At 37.9% G+C, this 23,222-nt stretch overlaps 2 protein-coding genes across 3 annotated transcripts; both read right to left on the bottom strand.

Moving 5' to 3' along the window:
- Positions 1 to 853: 853 nt before the first annotated feature.
- On the bottom strand, positions 854 to 10,651 carry LOC149832676 (serine/threonine-protein kinase/endoribonuclease IRE1a-like). Of its 2 annotated transcripts, XM_090014641.1 has the most exons (7): positions 10,283 to 10,651; positions 9,306 to 9,573; positions 7,637 to 9,192; positions 4,065 to 4,237; positions 3,713 to 3,959; positions 3,285 to 3,588; positions 854 to 1,367 (listed from the first exon to the last, which is right to left on the bottom strand). In XM_090014641.1, the coding sequence occupies exons 1-7, from the start codon at positions 10,507 to 10,509 to the stop codon at positions 1,203 to 1,205; spliced, it is 2,940 nt and encodes a 979-aa protein (XP_089870767.1). In that variant the 5' UTR covers positions 10,510 to 10,651; the 3' UTR covers positions 854 to 1,202. The 2 variants fall into 2 exon arrangements, with proteins under 2 accessions (XP_089870767.1, XP_089870768.1); XM_090014642.1 differs by lacking the exon at positions 854 to 1,367 and having other exon boundaries at positions 3,392 to 3,610.
- Positions 10,652 to 11,316: 665 nt separating this feature from the next.
- Positions 11,317 to 18,277, bottom strand: LOC149832677 (glyceraldehyde-3-phosphate dehydrogenase B, chloroplastic-like). The gene is made up of 9 exons (XM_090014643.1): positions 18,097 to 18,277; positions 17,885 to 17,998; positions 16,734 to 16,895; positions 16,153 to 16,320; positions 15,895 to 16,055; positions 15,176 to 15,237; positions 13,468 to 13,517; positions 12,177 to 12,583; positions 11,317 to 11,661 (listed from the first exon to the last, which is right to left on the bottom strand). Exons 1-9 carry the CDS (start codon positions 18,202 to 18,204, stop codon positions 11,526 to 11,528), a joined length of 1,368 nt encoding a protein of 455 aa, XP_089870769.1. The 5' UTR covers positions 18,205 to 18,277; the 3' UTR covers positions 11,317 to 11,525.
- Positions 18,278 to 23,222: the final 4,945 nt, after the last annotated feature.

Here is a 23,222-nt window from a genome sequence, read left to right on the forward strand (position 1 = left end):
ATGTAATGTTTTTACACAAGCCAGCTTGAGCTTGAGCTTGGCTCGGCTAAACACGAACATGAGCCGAGCCACAAGCTCAATACACTGGTAAACGACCCAAGCCCCAACAATATTGGTTCATTTGGCTCGTTTACCAGCCTACTTCCATGGATGAGGTCTGGTACTTGTTTCAGGCACACATGAAGATAATGCCTGGTGGTGCTTATGCGTCTAATTCTTTCAAACAGTTGGTGGTGGAGGCCGCTACTTAGGGCTCCAACCCGATTTTGAGGAATTAATAGTCCATGGCAAACCAGAATGAATCTCTGTCCATTTGAAATGACATGTATCGCAGCCATAATATCAAAAAGTCCAACAAGCTCCCCTTGTTTGTCATCTTTTCTGTTTTCCTGTGTGTGTGGTTGCTGCTGCTGCTATTGCATCTTTTCACCAATCTGTACTATGATTCCCGATTATAGCATAATTTGATGAAATGGTTCTGTTCTTGTTCAAATTTCAATTAGTTCTGATCGATGAATGGTTCTGTTGTTGTTCAATTACAATCAGTTCTGGATTGGATGCCCAATCATCTTGGGCCTCTTTTAGCTTCATGTCGACCCTTTAATTGTTGGATGCACACACAATATGGGTTGGTTCTGCAGGATAGACAACACATATGGCTGATCTAGGAAAGAAGCTTGTCTAATTTGAACCTGTTAAACATCTATATCTGCAGTCTTTGATCGCTAGAATGACAACATAAATATGAATAGGGCCATGTAAACCCCAGCTTGCTTATCCAAGCAAAACTGTGTGCGTGAGAGAGAGAGAGCTCACCAAAGCATGTATCATCTTAATTTGCAATAGATAATGAAAGTCGGAGTTGAGAACGGAGTAGAAATAATTGTGTAATTTGTATGTACAACTGAAATTTCCTTGTGGTTAAAATAACGTTTTGAGAGATTACAAATACATTCACGTAACTATACAGAAGATGGTATCCCAAGGCATATAAGACATACGTTTTAGTTGTAAATCATGCAGTAAATGTAAAGTTGAACCTGTAAATCAAGACATACCTTTTAGTTGCACCTGCCAACTCTCATGCAGTAAATGTAAAGTTCAGCTGCTAACACCACGATCAGAGTTGAAAGTTAACATTCCCACTTCTCTGTCCCTTGTCTGTTCAGCCAAACAGTCGCAGGCTTTAAATCTTATTTCTTCTATTTTTCCTTACCATTCTTTCCTTTCTTTCCTTTAAAATATTTTACAAAATGCTTTTCCTCCCTGCAGTACTCATATATGACTTTATAAACTTCAATCAAGAGTTTAGGGAATCGTCTGGTGAAGTAGTCATCAAATCCTTCCGGCATATTTCCAAGGTGATCCTGTTACATCAATCAGAAAGAAAAGACAAGCCATTTTTCATCACTGCCACATGGAAAACATCAGTGACTCAGCAATCAAGTCCGAATGGATTAACTCAATTAAGATTATATTCTTTCAGAAAAAACTCAATTAACATTATAATATTTTATCTACAAGGTAACAGCAAATAACAAGTAAAAAAAGATGAAAACTACAAGAGGAAAAGAAGAACTAAATTTAATTGACATACAAATCCTTAACCTCACACCATTTTTGCTCCTGTATATCCTCTTCTATACAAGTCTGACTGGAAAACTTCATACAAATGGCTGAATCTCCATATCTAAGTCTGTGTCCATGCGACATAGCATAAATCTTCTTGAGGTTTCAGTTTTTCCATTTTACCAGATGACAAAAACACAGCTTATAAAAGGTATCAGAATCACTTTCATGCTGTAACCTTTTTTGAAGTCCACAGACCCCAAAATTTTCTGCTTCAAAAAACACAAGAATGGCAATGTTTGAAGCAGAAAACACCTGTCCTTTCATAAGGAACTACCCTCTCCCTGCATCTCCCCAGAAACTTACCATCTACTCATAATGATCATGTGAAGAAAATTCCATTCACCAACCTCATATAAGTGCAACTTAGGAAGCCTCCTGCAAGTGCAACCTAGGAAGCTAACTTCCTAAACTTACTACGATGCTTGGAAATTTACCACAGGATACCTAGAACGTATAGTGTCAATGATTACATATAACTACCAGCGATAATAATCACTCACAAGAATGGAGGAAGACAAAACCGATGCAGGAATAAACCGCCAGTACATGTACTAATCTGAAGTTGTCATGGCAACAACAAAATACTAGATCCACCACTTTTTCTTACTTTGTTATCTGTTTCTAATGCATCAAATTTATTCCTATAAAAGCACTAGACCTAATGCTTATTCTTAACTTTTTATAAGCCTCTCTGCTAATTTCTTATATGAATAAATGTTAGTTTTGAGATGATTCTCGGTGCCAATCTTTTTTCTATTCATCATTTTGTTAGGTACACAGAGAAACGAAATGAGGTTGAAAGTGCTTGAAGGTAAACATCAACGTTCAACATGATGATCAACCATGCTTGTGACATGATCCAATTAAAGATCAGGAGCAAATATGAATAGAAAATTATTCCACATCACTTCTTTAAAGACTATCCCTCCTATCCGACAAAAACCACCACCACACAATCACAAACGGATTATGCCCAGTTCTGTCAATCTGGAGCCATTCATGCTCCCAGCTAGACAGAAGCTTGCATGGAGTTCCCACAAGTTATATGAACCAATGAATAAGTTCTTTTTTTCTACATCAAATTCAAAAAACAGTAACTCTAACAAGCTTAAGATTAGGATTATTGAAATGTTTGAAGACGATGCAAGAACATTTATAAGCAATAGTTCATAGTGATGTTGAAAGTTCATGCCGAATAATGTTGGTGGAACGCCAATATTCCCAGGTAAACAATTGAAGCACAAAAAGAGAAAAGAACAAAGTTATCATAAGTTTCAGTTAGTTAATAAGAACAAGAAAACAAAAAATGACTAGAAGACCAGGCATGGTGAGTAACATAGACACCCAAAGATATTATGGGAGACACCAATCTACTCCATAACTAAATAAATGTCCAGAAAGACCTTTATATGGTGACAAATGAACATGCAAAAGAAAAACGTAACAAAATTTATATGAGATACCAACAAAGAAAAAAACATAACAGGAAATTTAAACATCCAAACAGAGTAGAAAATTTCACAAATTTCATATAGAAGTAATATGAAAAGATGGGACACAATTGTTTTATCTGAATGAGCTAGTGAAACATGAGCAGATAAATAGCAGCATATCGCAATAAAGGAAAACTGAATAAACATAAGTACACAAACCTGTACTTGTTTTGGAAACTCTATGTAATGATTCATTTTGTTCCTGATGAGTCTTAGAAGATGGCATGTACTGTTTATATTGTAGCGTCTGTGATTACCAATGCTTGCAAGGAACATATAATTGAACTTAGTAGCCCAATTCTCACCAAAAACTACTGGTCCAATGTGCTCAATTGCTTGAAAAAGATCACCGCGCCTCTCCCTTTCCGCTAATTCTATTCTGTCACTACTGTCTCGAAGAAATGATAGACGCATCTCAGAGCTCCAGAAGAGTGGATGTTGCAACACTTCTTGTGCTGTTGGTCTGAAATGAGGACCATTTAACACTACAATGCTGTTACTTGCATGGTTCATCTAATAAAAAGGATACCTTGATGAGAAGAAAAAAGGAAAACTAGAAAGCTGGAAGAACATGAAGTGGCTCTTACCTCAGTAGTGGGTCTGGTTGTAACAGCTGAGAGAAAAGATGAACAGCTTCTGGAATATACTCAATCAAATAAAGATCTAGACGGTTGTTTGCAATGTTTGTATCTCGTTCGAAATGATTCCCAAATGGGTGCTTGCCTTTAGTGATACAAAAGAAAAGAACACATCCTAAACTAAACAAATCCAGTGAAAATGTCTGAGACCTTCCAAGGAGGAGCTCTGGTGCTTGCCATCCAGAGCTACCACTTCCTGCAAATATAGCACATGACAGAGAAATCATGAATTAAAAATTTCTCTAATAAATGCACCATAGATAACAGGGTGCCTATACAATCAGGAGTTCCCCAACCATACCAGTAGCATTATTTGTTAGAGAATATTTTCCATCAGAAAGCCTTTTACTTAATCCCATGTCAGACAGTTTAGCATATACAGGCTTCCCAGCACTTATCAGTACATTCTGGGGCTTCAAATCCCGGTGTATTATTTTTAGATCATGTAAATGAGCAAGCCCAGAAACCATACCTCTGAAGAAAAACATAAAATAACCATGGAAAAAAAATATCAGATCAACATAGTGAGAGTCTATCTAATGCAGATTCTAAATAAAAAGTAGTACAAGAAAAAATATAAAAAACAAAGAGAAAAGAAACACTATATCAATATTAATTGACAAAGACCAGACACAAAAAGTACATTGACCTATTCTACCTTCTTGGACATTAAGATACAATCAACAACACAAATGCACAAGCATTCAGGTAAAACTTTTAAATGAATAAGAATGACTTGGTAAAATTCATTAATAATTAACAGAAAACACTATATAAATGCTTCAAACAAAAACAATTAACATGCAACTATAAAAATTACCAGTTTCTTAATTTTCCAAAATATATGCAAAAAATAAATTCAACATACCCCGTTCTTAGGTTCTATAATGTTTGGTAAAGGTGCATTTTTTCTTCAACAAATTCAATGAATTCCCCATTGCCAATATGGTATAAACGAAATTGCCAGTCCATAAACTTGTGTGGAATGAAAATCATGAGGAGACCACCTCACTGTCTGCATTGAGTGACAGCACTCCATCTGAGACCAATATGGGTGATAATAGAGTAAGGAATGAACATTCTAGAAAGTCTGACTCAGATTGGATGTCTTAGGAAGTAAATGTTATTTTATCTTTGACTTGTTTGGTTTAATATGTTTCATGCATGATTCAAAAACAGTTAATAAGATCTGTGTCCAAAAGGTGAGCACATATCCAATCATTGGATATGGTGACATCCAACATGGATATCTATGTTTTGAACTTTTTACCAAGAAACCCATCAAATCAAGCCATGACATCTTTGATGAAAACTTGATTCATTTTTGTGGTCCCTCCTCGCATGGACCAGTCCCAAATACTTCTGCTTTGGCATATAAATCATGGCTGGATGAGGAGGACATGCATATCAAGTGCACTCCCAGCACACAGCCACACAAGGTCTCCCTAAATGACCCTCATACAGTTCATCCACCATCCTTCCCATCATCAAACAACCACAAACCCATTCACATTTATCCCTTGTACAAGATTCCTGAGCTACTTGTCCAAATTGATTCCATCACCATTTAATATAGCCTATACCACAGATATCAAAGCAGATGTACATATGCAAGGATAAAGGCATAGACATGACATTTATGGAAAAGTAGGATATGCAGCATGTTCATACCTTTAATCACTTAAATTACATATAACATGGAAGTATCTATGAGCACATGAGGCTTCACATTTTTATTCAAAAGTAAAAATTATCAAGTCAAGATTCAGGATCACTGAGAAATACAGATACAGCCCCGCCAATGATAAGTTATAAAAAGAACAGCAGTTAATAAAACTCAAGATCATAAAAAGCCACCAAGAAGTCCTGGGCACAAATTTTTTCATATCTAACATGTTTGTCCAATTCCATGAGGCCATGTTATACCAATATGAACATGTAAGGCTAAATATGCAGCCTTGTGTCATAGACAGCCATCTTCTAATGCTGCAACACTCACAAATGTCACTCCACAAACCTTATCTGCTCTTTCCACATCACCCAATGATATACTACTCTAACCATCAAAGTTTGCACATCCACCTTTTTGCAGGCTTTTACTGCTGCAACAATCATAACAGCAGCCAAGCCAAGAGGCGCTCAGGCAGTCAGGCCCATGAGGAATGTATAGAAGGGTTTCAAATGGAAACCTTTTGTATTACAGCTCCACAAATGTTTGTACTTATTATCTGGCTACAACAGGGAATCGGGAACAAAATTATGAAAATCCAATGTATCAAACTCTTCCTAAATTACTTCTAGCCAGGTGCAATTGGACAGAAGCCACCCAAAAAGGGTGGCATAGCGAAACCATATTTTCCTACCAACACCATTCCAGGGGAAGGCTCTAAACCTCCCTCAAGCCCCAAACCAGTTAATCTACCAAAATAAAAGCCAATAATAAGAAGTTAGCGAAGGTTACTACATCATCTGAAAACAAAAGTAACTTCTACCTGCCAACAGAAGATGCACAAGAATTCACTCTCTTGTAACACAACGTTCATGCACCTCCAATGATAATCTCTAGAGATACCAAGAGGAAGACAAGGACGAAGGTAAGAGACAGGAAGAGAGTCCAGCTCAAACAAAGACAGCATTTATTACTGAGATGCTATGGTTTTAAGGTGATAACAGTGCTTTTAAAGGAATAGTGGACAGATTAATCATAGCCTAAAAAGGAAATAGTCAGCCAACCTATGTCACAGGGATTCGGCTAGCAGGGTGCCGCACCCGCGTCGATGTGCCTCGACGCAGGTGCGGTCAACCCAACCCTGGGTGCGTTGACCGCACCCAGGGTAATTTCGGTCCATTTTTTTTGGATTTTTTTTTTAAATTGCCCTATGAAATGGGCTGCGAAATTTAAAAAAAAAATCTTGAGGGGGGGGGACCCCGGACCCCCCTTATATATATATATATATATATATATATATATATATATATATATATATATATATATATATTACATTTTTGCCCCTGCCGCACCCCCGCACCCGGGTTTTTTGGAAGTGCCGAATCCCCGCACCCGCACCCATGTGACATAGCAGCCAACACTCTGGCATATCCACCAGCACTGACATGACATGGCACTGGACAGTGGACATCACACAACACATTGACAACACTGACAGTCAAAGGCCTGTCAGACAAACCTTGAACCATGTCTGAGCATATCAGACTGATTTTGGATTATATCACTACCTTCAGTTTATGCAAAAGTCTAAGTTGAAGACCATATTGACATTAATATTTTCCTTCTCATCCTGTTATAAGTAAACCATGCTTTGTTGATTTTTATATTGTTTCATTTTATGAGGCAAGACTAAAGCATTTTGTATGTGGAGTGTTCATTCTCACTGATTTTCTTTGGTAATTTCAAACTTTCTCCTGGTTTAAGGAGAAAAATGTGCACTAATGACTGCTAGACAAGAATGTCACCTTCGGTACAGTAACTGTTAATCAAACATGGCAATCAAAAACAATGAGAGCATTCTGAACCCATCAGTGCATCCCAAATTTAGGCCAACGACAGACCTAAGTACCTAACATTCCTCTGATCATCAGAAGTGGCCCATTAGATTGGTTCTTCTCTGGAAAGAGAAGTAGATTGACGGCATGAACACGTGAATTATAAAGGATAAATATAAACATGAACAGAGCATATATCAAATACCTCAAACCCAGAAACAAATAACAACCATAAAAGGTAAATAAACAAGAAACATAAACAGCAGAGGGAACTCTATAAAAGTGTTACACATACAACATGCACTACATTCTTCACATGCATGAAAGATACAAAAAGGGATCAAAAAGGCAAGAAGCTTCTTAACGAACCTCATCAATCCTAATAATTCAGTTGAAGGATATCCATTTTCTTTCCACAATACAATATTCCCAATACCATTGATGGAACTCATCCGTGAATCATTGTCATTCTTGATGTCCGAAATGGAATTATCAATGGAAGAACCAACTTGTGAGAGAGGCGCATATAGTTCAATCAAATCACTGAGGCTGCAAGTGCAACGCTCTAACGATAGGTAAACAAAGTCTGCATCATATTCCGCGCCATACCATCTGATGATATTTGGATGATTATCAGATTGCAGAAGAGCGTCAACTTCTTTGCTGGCTATGCCACTATGTGCACGCACGAGGCGCTTGACAGCAACAAGGCGGCCATTATAGATTCCTTCAAGAACTACTGTACCATTGCTTCCTATTGCAATTTCTATATTGGACACAAAAAGATTGCCTATGGTGCGCCCCCCACCTTCATTCCCTTTCATAATATTAAGCAGTAGATCCTTATCAATTTTATCAGAGCATGCATGTAGTGCCTCAACCTCTTCATTTTTGGCTTGTGGAAGATTTTCTTCTACATCAGCCATTATGGAGTCCTTGATATAATCAACTTCTTGAGCCCTTCTCTTTTTTCCACTTGTGGAATCCGTCTTTGATGTATTTGATTGTTTATCACGATATCTTATGCTTATCACCGACATTATCAGAAATGCAGCAATAATAAAAAAGATTGATAAAGGGGAAAGTAACATAAAAACATTATAATTCTGTGAAACAGCATCCTGTGTTTCATATACTGTTATGGCCCATGGATCATCACGAGATTCTTTTCTATACAGTTCATTCAGGTTGTTGAATTCTACTCTGTCATAATAGGATACTAACTGTGCTAAAAGATTCCCTTGGCCCATTGGAAGATAAGAAGGAGAGTATGTTTTCATCTGCAAATAAGAAAGGACTTTATTTTTTACCAGTACCCTAGGTGCCTTCAGATTCTTGCTGTGACCGTCCAGAGTATGTTCCTGAACCGTGAGCTCAATCAATGGCAATTTGTTAACAACAACATAAGTCACACCATCCTTTATAAACTTAGGACCACGAGTTCGGGAGACTGCAATCCTCGTTTGACATTTGATTGGACTCTTAAAACCATCATCACCTTCCAAGTTAATCCCATCCACGGTACTGCCTGATACCCCAGCATAGCCACTCTGTGGATCTTGGCAAATAAAAGCAGCCCCAATCTGAGAAACAGTCACATTCCACAGGACCGTCTTATTTGGTGCATATGATGTCAAGGAGTAATCTGTCCTCGTGATGAAAATAAGTTCAACAGGTTTAAGGCTGTTTGGTTGTATCCAAGCTCCAATACCTTTTTTTGACATGGCCAGATTTTCTTGGTGACCCTTTTTTCCCTTCCCTATCACCTCATCATCATCATCATCCAAACCGTACTTACGGATCACTTCCCCGTTCCTTGCATTAACAAGAAAAGTAGTAGTCTTTTTCGATCCAATGGTAACCTCCCCAGCGTCTGATATATGTGGCAGAATAGACACAAATTCTTCTGGTGAAAATGCAAGTTTCTGTAGGAAAGAATAAATGAGGCATAAAGAGCAATGCTCCAAGTCATCATCAGCATGAGCGAAATAGGGGAAGAAATAAAAGGGAAAAAATTAGTACATCATGGAAAACCCACCTTGCTACCATGGTTCCTGAAGAATACGTAGAGATCCCAATCTTCACCGCAATATATGTAGAAGTCATCTTTCGATCTAAGTTCCTTTTTTTCATACTCCCCGCGAAGTCCAGATGAATAATCGTAATCATCCCCATCATTTTCAGGCCTTCGGTAAGATGAAGTGAGTGGAGGCCCAGATCTGAATGACCAGTGGGATCGCCCAGACTCCAAGTCGACCAAATGTACTTCACCATCTAGGTGAGCAACAAGAGATGTTTCATGCTGGCTGCTTTCAGCACAAACCAAAAATACAGAAAAAAAGGAGGAAAAGGGGGTTGGTTCAGGGTGCAGAAAAATATAATGAAGCACGTTAAATTTAAAAAAAACAAAAAAATGAAAAGAAAAAAAGACAAAGTATAATGTGATAAGTTAATAAAAGACGGGGAGAAAAACAAGAGACGAAAACCAAGAGAGAGAGAGAGATGCCATGAGTTAACAATCGATCCGATACTAACTTCAGAAATCAGAAAAGTACAGAGTGTTAGCGGAATAGCTGCGAACACAGTTCAGAAATCACAAGAGCAAGACGATTTAGTAGAACCTCCGTGCAATTGCAATCAGAACCAAACTAAGAAATCATGATGAAATTACACTGGCTTAGTAGAAACGCAACACAATCACAACCGAGATCGTATTCAGAAACCACAAAACCGCACTGAATTAGTAGAATTTCCACGGTCAGCTCAGAAACCACAATAACCAATTAATTGCACTCCAGACCAATTTGATACATTGCAAGATCAAACTTGTTCGGTAGAAACACAGCACAATCATGCTCTAAACCAGATGCAGAAATCACAGGATCATATGCCCCCATAACATGACAACGGCAACCGAAACCAAACTCCGACATCACAAAACTAGAAAATCCACACCCATTTAGGAAAAAGCGCCAGGATAACAAAATCATAAAGCTAAAACAACCAACCAGTCACCTTTCGGGCAAATGGCTCAACAGCGATCTGAAACCTGCGCGCACGAAGCCGCGTTCAGCATCAGGAAGCACTTTCAGCAGCCCTCCTGGAGCCGAAACCACGCCTTTCTGTGCAACAAGAGAAGCGCTCTCCGAGCCGAACCCAGGGCGCAGAAAGGCCGAGAAGAGCAGCAGATTGAAGAGCAGGAACACCAGATTGAAGGCCAGAAAGGCCGAATAAGAAGCCATTGGACATTCAATCAGCGGCAATCAATCGACGCGGCACGGAACGAAACAGACTGATAGGATGAATGGAAACGATATAAGAAGGAACTGAGGAGGAGACAAAACCAGAGAGTACGCCATCGAAGACAGGGAGATCAGGGAGGAATCGAGCGTTAGTGGGGGAAGAAGGAAGGGGGGAAAGAATAATTAACGTTAAATTAAGGTGGTAGGAGGGGATTGGGGAAGGAATGATTGGAGGAGAAGGGAAGAGAAAGGGAAGGACGGAAGCTCGCTCAACGTCTCCTTCCTCTTGCTTTTTTCGTCAGTCGTTTCTCGTCGGATTCCTTGCTGCGTAAGCCAACGGATTTACCCGAACGCGGGTTTTTAACTGAATCGGATCCGGTAAGCAAAACCATACCCGAAGAAATAATCAGGCTACTAAAGAAGTTAGTTGAAGATCCAGATCCGCATCTTTATGTTCCTGTCCTGATCGAGACAGACCCGTTCCCGACATGCAATGTGAATAAATGGATCGGATCACATTGTATATAACCAATTCGTCAGTTATATTCATTTTCTACTGCACATCTCACTTCATGCAGACGTGTGTGCGGCCCGGACTCACGGTTCCCAAGTGAGATTTGAAGTGGGGATTGCATATAACTGACGATCAATTGTGTATGATATGAACTGATCTGCTGTGAGGCCAGTAACTGAGTTGCTTAGCTTAAGGTCCAAAATGGTTGGATTTGGACCAATGGACTACTGCTAACAGACCCTGGCCATAATCATAACAAAAGAAACTGATATATAATATTTGAAAAAACTAAGTTGGACCTCAATCAAACAAGTTGCTTAACATTATGAAAATTGAAACAATAAGAGGTAACATTGTCTTCTCATTGTTGACTGAATAAAAATCAGAGCTTCTGTTGGGGATGGAGAACTATGGTATCCTCCAGGAACTGCACAAAAACTTCCGATGTTTATCCATTTCAATAATAACATTATTCACCAACATGAAAAAGTATACAAAAATATCAAGCTTCATAAACTTTACATTCCTCATCTCCTGGCTCTTTCTTGCAGTATTCTTCCAATGGGTCTCCTCCTTTTGGCAGTTCTAACCCTGGCCACTTGGCTGCCACCAAATGCGCCAAGTCAACTACTCTTTGACTGCAACCACAGAAAAATTCCGGTAAAAAATCAAACAGAGATTTATATATCATACACGCACGGGCGTGCGCACACACACACAAAGTTAATGCATGGAACATGACCAAGTCCATGAACATGAAAGCTTTTACAATGGGAATGCTGGGGAGACGGGGAAGATGATGTCTATAAATTTGGCCATATATCGTTCATGCTATGCCAACTATGGCACTGATGCAGATTCCCCGAGAATAATAGAAACATTGGAGCTTACAAAACTTGGTCATGTTATATACATGATGCTTGAACTTTGAGGAATCTCTACAATTTTGTCTGGCAAACTATATTCCATATGGAAACTTAACTGTACATGAAAAAAACTTAACAAGTTCACAGTTTAAGTAATTGGTCAAGTATCATGTAACATCCAGAATTTCTGGATTTGTGGCATCATATTTTTTCATGTGCATTTTTTATGCTGCTAGTCCATATGCAAAACATCTACACCATAACAAGTAGAAGGAAGAGTGACTCACCTGTAACCCCATTCATTGTCATACCAAGCAACAACTTTTACCATATCATCACCCATGACCATGGTCAATGATGAGTCAATGGTGGAAGACACATCTGAGCATCGGAAATCGATGGATACGAGTGGCACATCACATACATCTAGTATGCCTTTAAGAGGTCCACTAGCAGCACTTCTGAATGCAGCATTAACATCATCAGCACTGATACCCTTCTTCTCAACATTGACAACAAGATCCACAATAGAGACATTTGGTGTAGGGACCCTCAGAGCAATGCCATTGAGCTTCCCTTTGAGTTTAGGCAGCACAAGTGACACAGCCTTGGCTGCACCCGTGCTTGTTGGCACTATGTTGAGTGCTGCTGCTCTTGCTCTCCTTAAGTCACGGTGTGATGCATCAAGTAGTCTCTACACAAACATAGAAAAGATGATTGACTTATTCTGATAAAGAAAGTTCATAACAAAAAGACAAGATTGCTTAATGATCAACAGCTAGTTTTGGGTGTCTCATGGAACATGGCCAATTCTTTGAATTCTGATCTTAAACTAGCAGAAGCAGTGGAGCTCGGGATCTTGGTCATGTTGCATGTGATGCCCAATTTTATCCTACAGGAACTTGAGCATGAAAGTACACTAATTGTTAGGGGTATTTGTGTACACCAACTTATCCAGAAAAGTAGGATGATCCGGGAAGATGCCATGATCTTCATGCAAATCCAGCTTATCCACTACTATGAAAGTTGGTATAACCAAACAAACTCAATTAAGTGAAAGCGAACAAATCCTCTGAGAATGTTAATAAAGATCAAACATCAAAGCAAAGATAATTGATCTTCATCTACAATGGCGAAGTTTCAGTCTCACAATGAAGCAGGGCAGCCAATGGCTTGGATTATGGGCCCAGCTTTGACAAAATTGGTTGGTCAACTATGTATGAATTACGAAACAAGATCCAATCAGGTTTTCATATTTAGATACAGAGAATGCTCTGGAGCCTGCTGATCTTCTGCTCTTTTTTCCTGGGTTTCAATGCCTTTTTTACAGGAAAAAAAAAAGATTGAATGGTGACCAGATCCACAACCTCCAATACTTTTTGAAAAAGAAAAAAAAAACAAAATCATGATTTTATGTAGTGACACTGATATTAAATAACAGCCTCAATCATCCATCTCAAAAGCGTCACCAATATCAACATGAGATGCCTGGCTACCAGGGCTACAGCACTGTTCACTACATCAAAGCATTTTTCATATGGAAAACTGTGGGTTGGAAATGAGTAAATTAGTCCATACCTGATCACCAGTGTAGGAATGAATGGTTGTCATAGTGCCCTTGACAATACCTAGAAACAAACAAATTGAGTTTTCAGTTCCTGCTAACCATGTTACCATGATTTGCTTGTTCATAACTACTCCAGACGAATTACCGATACAAGTGACTCAATTCCCTACCAGTACATCCAAGAAAACGACAAATTTTAAGAAATATAAAGACTTGCTTCACCAAAAGTATAAAGATCTGCTTTCCAAGATAATGTTTTTCAATAAAACCACCCAATGAGGTTGCTGATCATGCTGGTAATGACAGGCTGGCTATCCAGGGAATGGAGCATAATTTCAAAGAGATTGATGTCAATCATGAGTGATTTCTAATGGGAGAGTGATTGTAGTGAAGTTTGAGTATTATAGCATCACAGCTTGAGATCATGTGGATTGTCACTTCAATACAAACTAACGAAGAAAAAAGAATTACCATGGAAAGAGATAAAAAGAGTTAATGCTGTCTGTGGAATTTACATAGACGATAATATAATATGATAATACTATGATTTATCACAGAGAACCTAGTACTGAGAAGATGATGACAATGGCTCTCTGTCCAAGAAGGTTTCCTTGAACAATCTAGTTTTCATAGGAACCATGTAAAATTTTAGTTGAATTAAATTATGAATTAATAGATTTGAAAAAGAAATGAGGCTTGGAAAACAACCAGGACAATAACACCAATGTTTATTATTAATTTCTTAATAAGAACTACTGACTTCAAAATATGAGCAGATTATCCAATTGGTTCTGTCATCACGAAGGATCCACTAGAACAATGGGTGTCAAATGAGCAGGCACATATCGTTGATACTTCTAAAGTTAGCCTGAAACCTTAGTTTTTGAGACTTCACAAAGCAAAAAATATCCACCAACTTTGCTTTTGCATAAGATGAAATTCAATCAAGTTCATGAACTCCAATGTTTCTACTAGTGTACAGCATCAACTCCAATCTTATTATGTGAAACTAGAAAGGTGATTAGTAACGTGTGGAACAGAAGCAAATTCATGAACCTCAATGTGCATAGCTATCTCATTATATCCTATTCATTAGTGGTTTGCTTGAATGGTAAAAAGTTGGAGTATGTGAACATGGGTCTGAAGTGAATCCAAAATGTGCTAGCATTAGGTTACATGTGAATGCTACCCAAAATCCACAACTTTCCAGAATACTGAACCTCTAGTAATAGGAAGGCCAACCATCAAGTAAATATCAAACTTTTCAATAAATTTAGCAGCATCTTGCTCTACCCTACCCTTTGGTGTTTATAAGCATCACCAGTAGGAGGATAATATATGATTGTTTCTCTGTCCTATTAGCACTAGATTGTTTTACTTCATTTCATAAATGATGATAACTTTTGTATTCTTTGAGTGCATCCAGTGCCATTTTCAATGTCATGGACTGATAACATTCTGCTGAAAGGCGTAACTTTATCGTTATATATCCTATTGGATGACAATCAAAGTTGAAGTATCACTGGCACGGCACCACAAACCAATGCCAAACCAACATTTTCATAGTCAATAATCCATGAGCTCACGGAAGCCTAGGCAAGCCATACAATCATCGAAAGAGATCTGACAACTAACGTTCTTTTTTATACATTCAAGTGATAAACAGATACAATAGATATAGATAAGGGAAGAAAAGGTTATTAGAAGTGAATGGTTTACCGAATTCCTCATCCATGACCTTCACGAATGGAGCAAGACAGTTCGTGGTGCATGAAGCATTGCTGCAAGATTTACCCATTCATTAGCTATCTAGAAGATCAAAAGAACAAATATGTAAAAACTGATAACTCTTATTTCAGGCTAAAAAGATGGTCAGTTTGCTCGACTACTATCTGTTGGCGGTTCCAAATGCTACTGAAAAAAAAAGTTCTTAACCTACAAGTTGTAAAACACTTTCACAGACCAAAAACATCCTTTTTGAAAAAATCCACTGAAGCATATCAAGCAAGAGTTAGAGGAAAAAAAAGTTGATCATTTCAGCATTGCTCCTCTAAAGTCATCTATCGAGAACATTGTCTCCAAGACACTGATTAATTATCTGGAGAACCAATATCAACAAACTCACTGACAAGAGAATGCAGCTTGTTTCTTACCATGCTGCCATAGTATGTGAAATTGATCAGAATAAACATCTTTCTATGCTTGGCTTTTTTCTTTTAATAACTAAATCTTTTGGAATTTTCATTTTTCCTACATCTAGTAGGAATGCTGAAAATACAGGAAATACAAGATTTTCGATTGCAAGAACTTAATCATAGTTGCCACAAAAGATCCGAGAGTTCAAATTTGCGTCTGGAGGAAGGAAAGACCCCAAAAAACAAAAACAGGAATTTTTTGAATTTATCATAATCTAGATGAAGTAAACAACTGTAATTCACCTTATGATGTTGGCCACTTCATGGTAGTAATCTCCTTCATTGACTCCCACAACATAGGTTGGGATGTCAGCCCCTTTAGCTGGGGCTGTTATTACAACTTTCTTAGCTCCTGCTTGGATGTGTTTGCCAGCTCCAGGACCATCAACAAAAACACCAGTCCCCTGTACCCAGAAACTGATTTCTCAAATCAGTTGACCCCAACAAAGATCTCGACATATGTATACTGATTCCACAGTTGGTAGGAAACATCAAACTTGCCTCGATGACTATGTCAATACCCAACTCAGCCCAGGGCAACTGCAGTGGATCTCGGTTGGAGACGACCTTGATTAGCTTACCATCAACACTGATCGTCTCGTTGTCAATAATTTTCACCTCAGCCTTGAACGTCCCCAACATAGAATCATACTTTAGCAGATGCGCAGCCTGCACCACACAGTCATGCAATCCCTCAAAGGCCGATATGAAACAGAAAAAAACGATATTTTAAAAACGTTGGTCTGATTTAAACTAGTAGTGTTGTCCGTAATCGTTCCTCCTTTGTAAGGCAAATCCAAAATCATCTTTCCCATGTTCAATTTTTTGAAATCATCACCTGTTTTTATATATAACCCTTTATATTCATTTTTTTATTTACACGGATAAACAGCCTTCAGGTTCAGAGACCTAACGATCATTGTCCTGACAGCGTAAAACTCCATGATATATATTATATATGCTTTCGTTCTTTTATATATAACAATATTTTTCATAGATCGTTCGGAATTTTTCACTGTATCGCTGGATGGAGATGAGTGATAAGGACAACGATGATATAGATGAAGAAAGTGTTCACTCACAGTCTTTACACCACCACTGTCATTGACTACAACAACATCGAGTGGGGAGTCCTTGCGAAAGTGCCAGCACCGAAGGAAGTTGCGACCGATGCGTCCAAAGCCATTAATGGCCACCTTAAGCTTTGCCATCGTTTGCCCTTCATTGGCAGTTGATCCTGCACTCTGCAGTCATCATGGATAACACCCTTTGTTGTAGTACATTATACATCCAAGCAAAGTTGCATACAAATTATAATGCTTGTTTGAAAATTAGTATGTGAACTTATTTATGGATGAAAAAATATTGGCCGAAGCTTTAGCTGGAGAACAACACTGGATAAAACGATTCTTCATTAGGAAAACAAGAAGTTCATTAAAGCACGGTGCTTTCAAACCGAATCCCATATTTGGCTAAGTTGATCCCAAAAATGTGTTGAGCATGGTCTATTTATTAGGAAATGCGCATTGGATTGGGTGGTTTTGATGATTTTCTTAATGTTAAAAGTGTGAGACATTGTACATTGTTGAATTCTGTAGCCCTTGGAAAAACCTACTGATACAACACATCAAGCGATCTAAAACATGTTTTATTAAGCAAACCATATAGATCATATTAGAAGGGCTTGATTCACAAAAGGAAAAAATCAAAAGAATATAAAAGAACTGGCCATTTGTATTGTATTAGAGAGTATGGCACATCTGAGGGTAGCCAATATTTTCCTTTTATAAATTATCATTTATCTATGCAGGCACCAACATTAAGAATCCAACAAGTCCCTTGTTTTTTTTTTAATGAATTACGTATTTCTTTTCTTGGATGAAGGTCAAACTTGAGCATTTACACATTTTTTCGATGGAAAAACACAATCAAGGTGCCATATGTTAGGTAAACAGAGCATGCTGAACGCATCAATAGGGCCATATCAAGTCAATACAGCTCACACTTATAATTTGCCAACTAGATAGCACGTCCATTCGACTGCAAGTTAGGGTTAGGGAGACTCCCACCAATTACATAAGGTACCATTGGGTTTTGAACTTGCAGAGTCCCAATACAAGGTGATGTGCACTAACAGCTCCTACCAAACAAGAGGAACGCCTCCCACCCAGTTGGTATGGCAAATCAAAGCTCTTGTTATAAAACAGAGAGAGTTTGTACTTAATTTGAATACCTTGGGTGTAAGTTGAGCAGCCAAGACATCGAAGAATGTCGATTCTCTGGCATGGCTAGCATAAGTGGTGCACGAGCTTGATCTTAATCCAGCAAATTCAGCCACATCCAATCTCTGTGAAAAATGGTGGTCATGGTGGTGGTGAATCTATGTTAAAATAGAAGAAAAATGAAAAATAAAACAAAGGAAACACTGCAAGTGTTCGAACCGACCTTGGAGAAGGTTGGGAGGTTGTGGATGTGGGGGAGTGTGCCTTCGGTGCAGAGCCTAGTGTTGGTGGTGGGGATCCTGGAGGAAGCAAGAGCTGCATGAGTAGCCATTATGGTTGCAACTAGAGTGTTGGGTGACCTCAAAATGGCCTGTGTTATAGTTCATTCCCATTCCAGAGATGGGGATGTGGAGCTCAGTGAGTGGCGAGAGGGCATGGGATTCTAGATATAGATAAGATGGTGTGGGTGTCTACGCCACACATCTTCTCACCTTTATTTCCCTTGATTTTTTTCCTCTCAAGTGCTTTTGGGCCACTAGATTGCTCCCTCTTTTATTGAGTTGGGCCACTGACAAATGAGACACTTTAATAAGCGTCTCTATTGTTAAGATTTTTGGAACAAACTCACCATAATTGGTGGTGACATGTAGATGTAGGGGGTGTTTCGATGGAAAAAGAATCCCAACCTTTGACATATCCTAGCCGTCCAGCTGAAGCATCGGGACAGTTAAGATCAATCCACATCAAGCAAAAAAGTGGACCAATCCTAGTCGTTCACTGATGGTCTAAAATTGAATGTAGGATGGAGCCCATCCCATGTCAAATGATGGTATCCATGCTCGTTTTGATGCACCCATTTTGTCTCCAAAAGCTGCATAAACCGAGAACTTGAAAATCTGCAAGAGTGGATAAAGTAAACCGGCATTTTGCAAGGTCGTTGTAATATGTCAATGCAAGATGTGATACCTATCTTGTTTTGGCATCCAAAAAGTAATTAGTGGGCCCGCTACACAAGGACGTGTCACTTTTATGTTGATATTTTACGTTATTAAATAAAACCGTGTTACATGATTTGCTCAGGTAATTTGCTTTGAAGTGGACATTTTTTTCTGGCTTTTCTCTTGCTTTCAAGAAATAATTGTGCCCACAGACACTCATAGGACATGTTTGGATATGGTAGGAAAATTGCAAGTAAGAAAGAAAAAGTGGCAACTTTTCCTTCAGTCCCAAATAAGAGAACAATTTTGAAAGGAATTTTTTTTCTGAAAACATACATTTTTTATTGAAATTTTTCCTCCACCTAAGAGGGTAGAGGAATTTTTCATATCAATTTTTTTTTTTTTACATTAGATCACCCCTCACCTTCAAGGCATTCCACCAGTTGCTTATGTGGTGGGCACGTGCCCACCCTGACCCAAAAGAAACCCCAATAGGGTCACCAGTGGCGGAGCCACGTTATGTGGTGGGCAATGCCCACCTTGACCTGATGACTATGTGGGCAGTGCCACTGCCGGGTCAGGGTGGGCACCTGTGTCATGCCCTTCCCTGACGGAAGACAGCTCAACCTCAGAGGCCTGAGCCTCTCTCTCTCTCTCTCTCTCTCTCTCTCTTTTGCACCACCCCAATCGGTCACTTGACAATGCAATTGTGCATATTCTAACTGATTTAAATCTTCTTATAACAAAGGCTTATATTTTTTTTTGCACTTGTAAGTATAGTTTATTGTCATAGAAATTCTTTTTTTTACAATGCAATTGTGCCCACCCTAATTTAAACTCCCGGTTCCCCCACTGCATTTCACCCTATCGACTGTCTGACTGCCTTCCTCGATGTTCATCTCTCTCTCTCTCTCTCTCTCTCTCTCTCTCTCTCTCTACACTGGTTTTTTTTTTTCAACACTGATACACAAACAAGTGAACATTTTTTATTTGAAAATTTCTCGTATCAAAACTATTACGGGCAACATTTTCTTTTTTTTATGAGATTTTTTTCTTGAGTTCAAACATGGCCATAAGGTTACAGCAGCCGAGTGAGGGCAATTACAATCATATTGTATATAACTCATTATTGGTTATATTCAATTCCCACCAAACATCTCACTTGGAACCATGAAATACGGCCACAAACGTTTCCATGGAGTGAGATGTGTGTTGATGGAATATAATGTCGGTAACTGCTTTCTAGTCTAAATGACTTGCTCTATTTATGCTCAGGACAAGAATAATTATATGATCCTCACGTTTGATTTGATCAATTGAGATTCACTTCCTCATCCCCATTAAAAAGTGAATCTCATTTGCTTTTTTTGCAAAAGCAACCAAATGTAAAAAAATACCCTAAAGAAAGTGAGTAGTTTTATAAAATCAATCTCATTTGTGTGAAAAATAGAATATCATGAAATTCGAGTTCTCATAAGATTTAGAAAGTGAATATCATTTGCACAGTACCTCACAAGCAACCAAAAGTACTCTTAGGGTATGTTTTGTTCGATCACATGAGAATCACTCTATCATTTGAATGAGAGTGATTCTCGTATCACCTCAAATCTCAAGTTCAACCGAACATGTGATTCCAGAGTGAAGTTGTAATGCCTCAAAATTTATCTATTTTTTTGGCAAATTTTTTCTTTAAACACAAAGTGAAAATATTCAAAGTGAAGTTGAAAAATCTTGAGCAATTACACATAATTTTGCAACTGGAGTTTAATGAATTATTACATCCCACAAATAAAGCTAAGTGCAAATATTTAGAACAATCAACACAAAATCTCAGATCGACAAGGAAAGATGTAAACTTCGCAACTCTAGTCAAACCTCTTGCAACAACTCTCGTTATAATTGTTAATATTGAGGGTCAGACTTCCCAAGTCTCAATAGAGAAACATTTTCCAAAGTACGTATGCAAAGTACCAAGCACAAAAACTTAATATTTCAATATTTTAAGACAAGTATAATTAATATCAGAATATATCTTAAAACATATTTAAATCAATGATAGTGCATCAAATTAATTAAGCACATTCACAACCAACTAATTACAGAAAAGTAAAGCTATACAGTTAAAATTTGTGTTTTACTTTATTAACCCATGTAGGTACACGTAGTTCAAATATGTGGAGAAATATGAGACCATTCAGAGGTCTATTATGTATGGGAGTTTTAATACCCCGAATGATTATCTAAATCAGACTCCTAAATGGGTGGTATAATAACCGAAAGAGAATCCCTAAAAGTTGAGATAAATAGGATGCATCAGATTTCTAAGAAATCTTAAACGACCTACTCGTGTAAGACAAAAATTGAGTAGTCTCTAACTCTATGGGTGGAGGATCATTGGGCTATTGCCGCTCGTAACAGAATAATATACGTTGTATGTTTTAACAACAACCCAACAAAGTTTGTATCATCTACCTTCTCTAAAGTAGCCCAACGTTGAATGGTATTTATTTCTTTTTTTTAATGTAATTCATTCAAGTTAATTGTACCAACCTCTCTTGGGCAAATCAGGGTTTCGAGAACCCAAGTACCACTTTAGGGTACCAATATAATAGCACATAATGTCATAATGAAGACTACATCAAATGTGTAATCAAGAATATTACATTGTTTTTTGTACATTCGGATCATCAATTAAATATGCTCATGATGTATTTATCAGTAAGTGTCGAAAAAAGGACTCAGTGTGTTTAAACTGGTCAAGCATTTACTTAGATTGTGTATATGCAATTATTTAATTGAATAACTTGAGCATACACATCGTACCGTATTGTTTTTATGCAATTATTTAATTGAATAACTTGAGCATACACATCGTACCGTATTGTTTTTTTTTTTTAACCCACGGGCCAGTCTTGAGCAACACACACAAAATCTCACGAGTCCTCGTGTGGTACTCCAAAGGTTCGGCGGAACCTTATACTCATCTTTGGGTCTTAAGAGGACCATGTAAAGATTCGTTGCAATGAAATAAATCTATAATTCACACACTTGATAGGACAGGGTCCGTGAATAAAACGCGTTCATGTCACTTAATTTACAAATCATTTGCAGGCTAAGCAAACATCATAATGATCATATTATGTTTTTCGCAAATCTTTCACATAAATAATGCATGCATTTGAGCATATAACAGTAACTGAGTCATGATTGCAAAATTATACCTGCATGCATATTTTTGCATGAAATGATGGTAGAACTTATCTAATTTGTATTTTTCTTTAAACTGACATTCATGGCAAACATTCATGATTTGAATTTAATCGAACATGGGCTTATTCAAGTATTTGACAATCATATACAACCAAGAATGATTATATATTTTTTATATTGCTCTCCTTGAGTTAAATACAAATGTATATTATAACTTTTTTTCTTACACTTGATTTGTAACACACACACACACACACACATATATATATATATATATATTATTACTTAATGTAAACACTTGATACATATATTATGAATATATTTTTATATGTGTATATTCCTTCTTTTAGATTTTTGTTCTCTTTGTGTCAGGGTCGGGCAGACCCAGCCTGCTACACCGCCGAGGGGCAGCACCTGCTGCCTGCTCAACATAGCAGTCTGATGTTGTTGTGTCTAGCAGTGCAGCAGCACCCTTCTGCCTTCCCCTTGGCAACCGGTTGGGGTCTACCGACCCAGCCTCTAACAACCCCAAATTATACCCTAAATTTTTATGATTTTTTTTTTAAAGCAATGCAGAATAAGCACCCAGGGATCCAGACCCATTACAGATTCAATATCCACATCCAAACCATTCATTTCATTCATTTTTTAAAAATAAATAGTTTGAATTTAAATTAAGACTTAAATAAATCAGAGTTATCAAATCAAATAAGTTTTAAATAAATTGAATTTATTTAAGACACTTATAAAAACATTGGTGACACACGCTCAATGTTGGGACATTAGCAATACATGCCTAATGCTACTTTTGTTCGGTATACCAAAATGCTATAGCGGAGCCTACACACTGCCCTAAGGCAAAGTAGTGGAGTGTGCCTTACAAGCGTGGTTGGGCGACACAAACCTCACATATGGGTTATCGAGAACAATGACTTCCATCCAAGGATCCCACCACCACAAGAGAGCACTCCAAGGAATCACATTAGTACACTCTTTTAACTTCATTATCATTCATTTCATATGAATTTACAATAATCAGAGTTATCAAATCAAATAAGTTTCAAATAAAGAAAATCAACCAAGTCCAAATTTTTTTTTTGTCATCCCGTTTAGAAATCCAAGACCGTATAGAGCCCATGAGATCTCACCCCGTAACTCGCCCTTACTACACCACTTAACTAAGGTTGAGTCCCATCACTTG

This window comes from Nuphar pumila, chromosome 7 (genome assembly GCF_984573655.1).
Source record: "Nuphar pumila chromosome 7, dmNupPumi1.hap1.1, whole genome shotgun sequence".
Lineage (NCBI taxonomy): Eukaryota > Viridiplantae > Streptophyta > Magnoliopsida > Nymphaeales > Nymphaeaceae > Nuphar > Nuphar pumila.

What these genes read in the sequence shown, in the direction of transcription:
- LOC149832676 (XM_090014641.1), bottom strand. Translation starts at nt 10,509, where the DNA reads ATGGCTTCTTATTCGGCCTTTCTGGCCTTCAATCTGGTGTTCCTGCTC. An exon ending in TCTAACAAATAATGCTACTG is followed by an intron (nt 3,960 to 4,064) that starts GTATGGTTGGGG and finishes CTATATTTGCAG; the next exon opens with GAAGTGGTAGCTCTGGATGG. An exon ending in CAACCAGACCCACTACTGAG is followed by an intron (nt 3,589 to 3,712) that starts GTAAGAGCCACT and finishes TCCTCATTTCAG; the next exon opens with ACCAACAGCACAAGAAGTGT.
- LOC149832677 (XM_090014643.1), bottom strand. Translation starts at nt 18,204, where the DNA reads ATGGCTACTCATGCAGCTCTTGCTTCCTCCAGGATCCCCACCACCAAC. An exon ending in GTATTGACATAGTCATCGAG is followed by an intron (nt 16,056 to 16,152) that starts GCAAGTTTGATG and finishes TTCTGGGTACAG; the next exon opens with GGGACTGGTGTTTTTGTTGA. An exon ending in ATTCCTACACTGGTGATCAG is followed by an intron (nt 12,584 to 13,467) that starts GTATGGACTAAT and finishes ATGTTTGTGTAG; the next exon opens with AGACTACTTGATGCATCACA.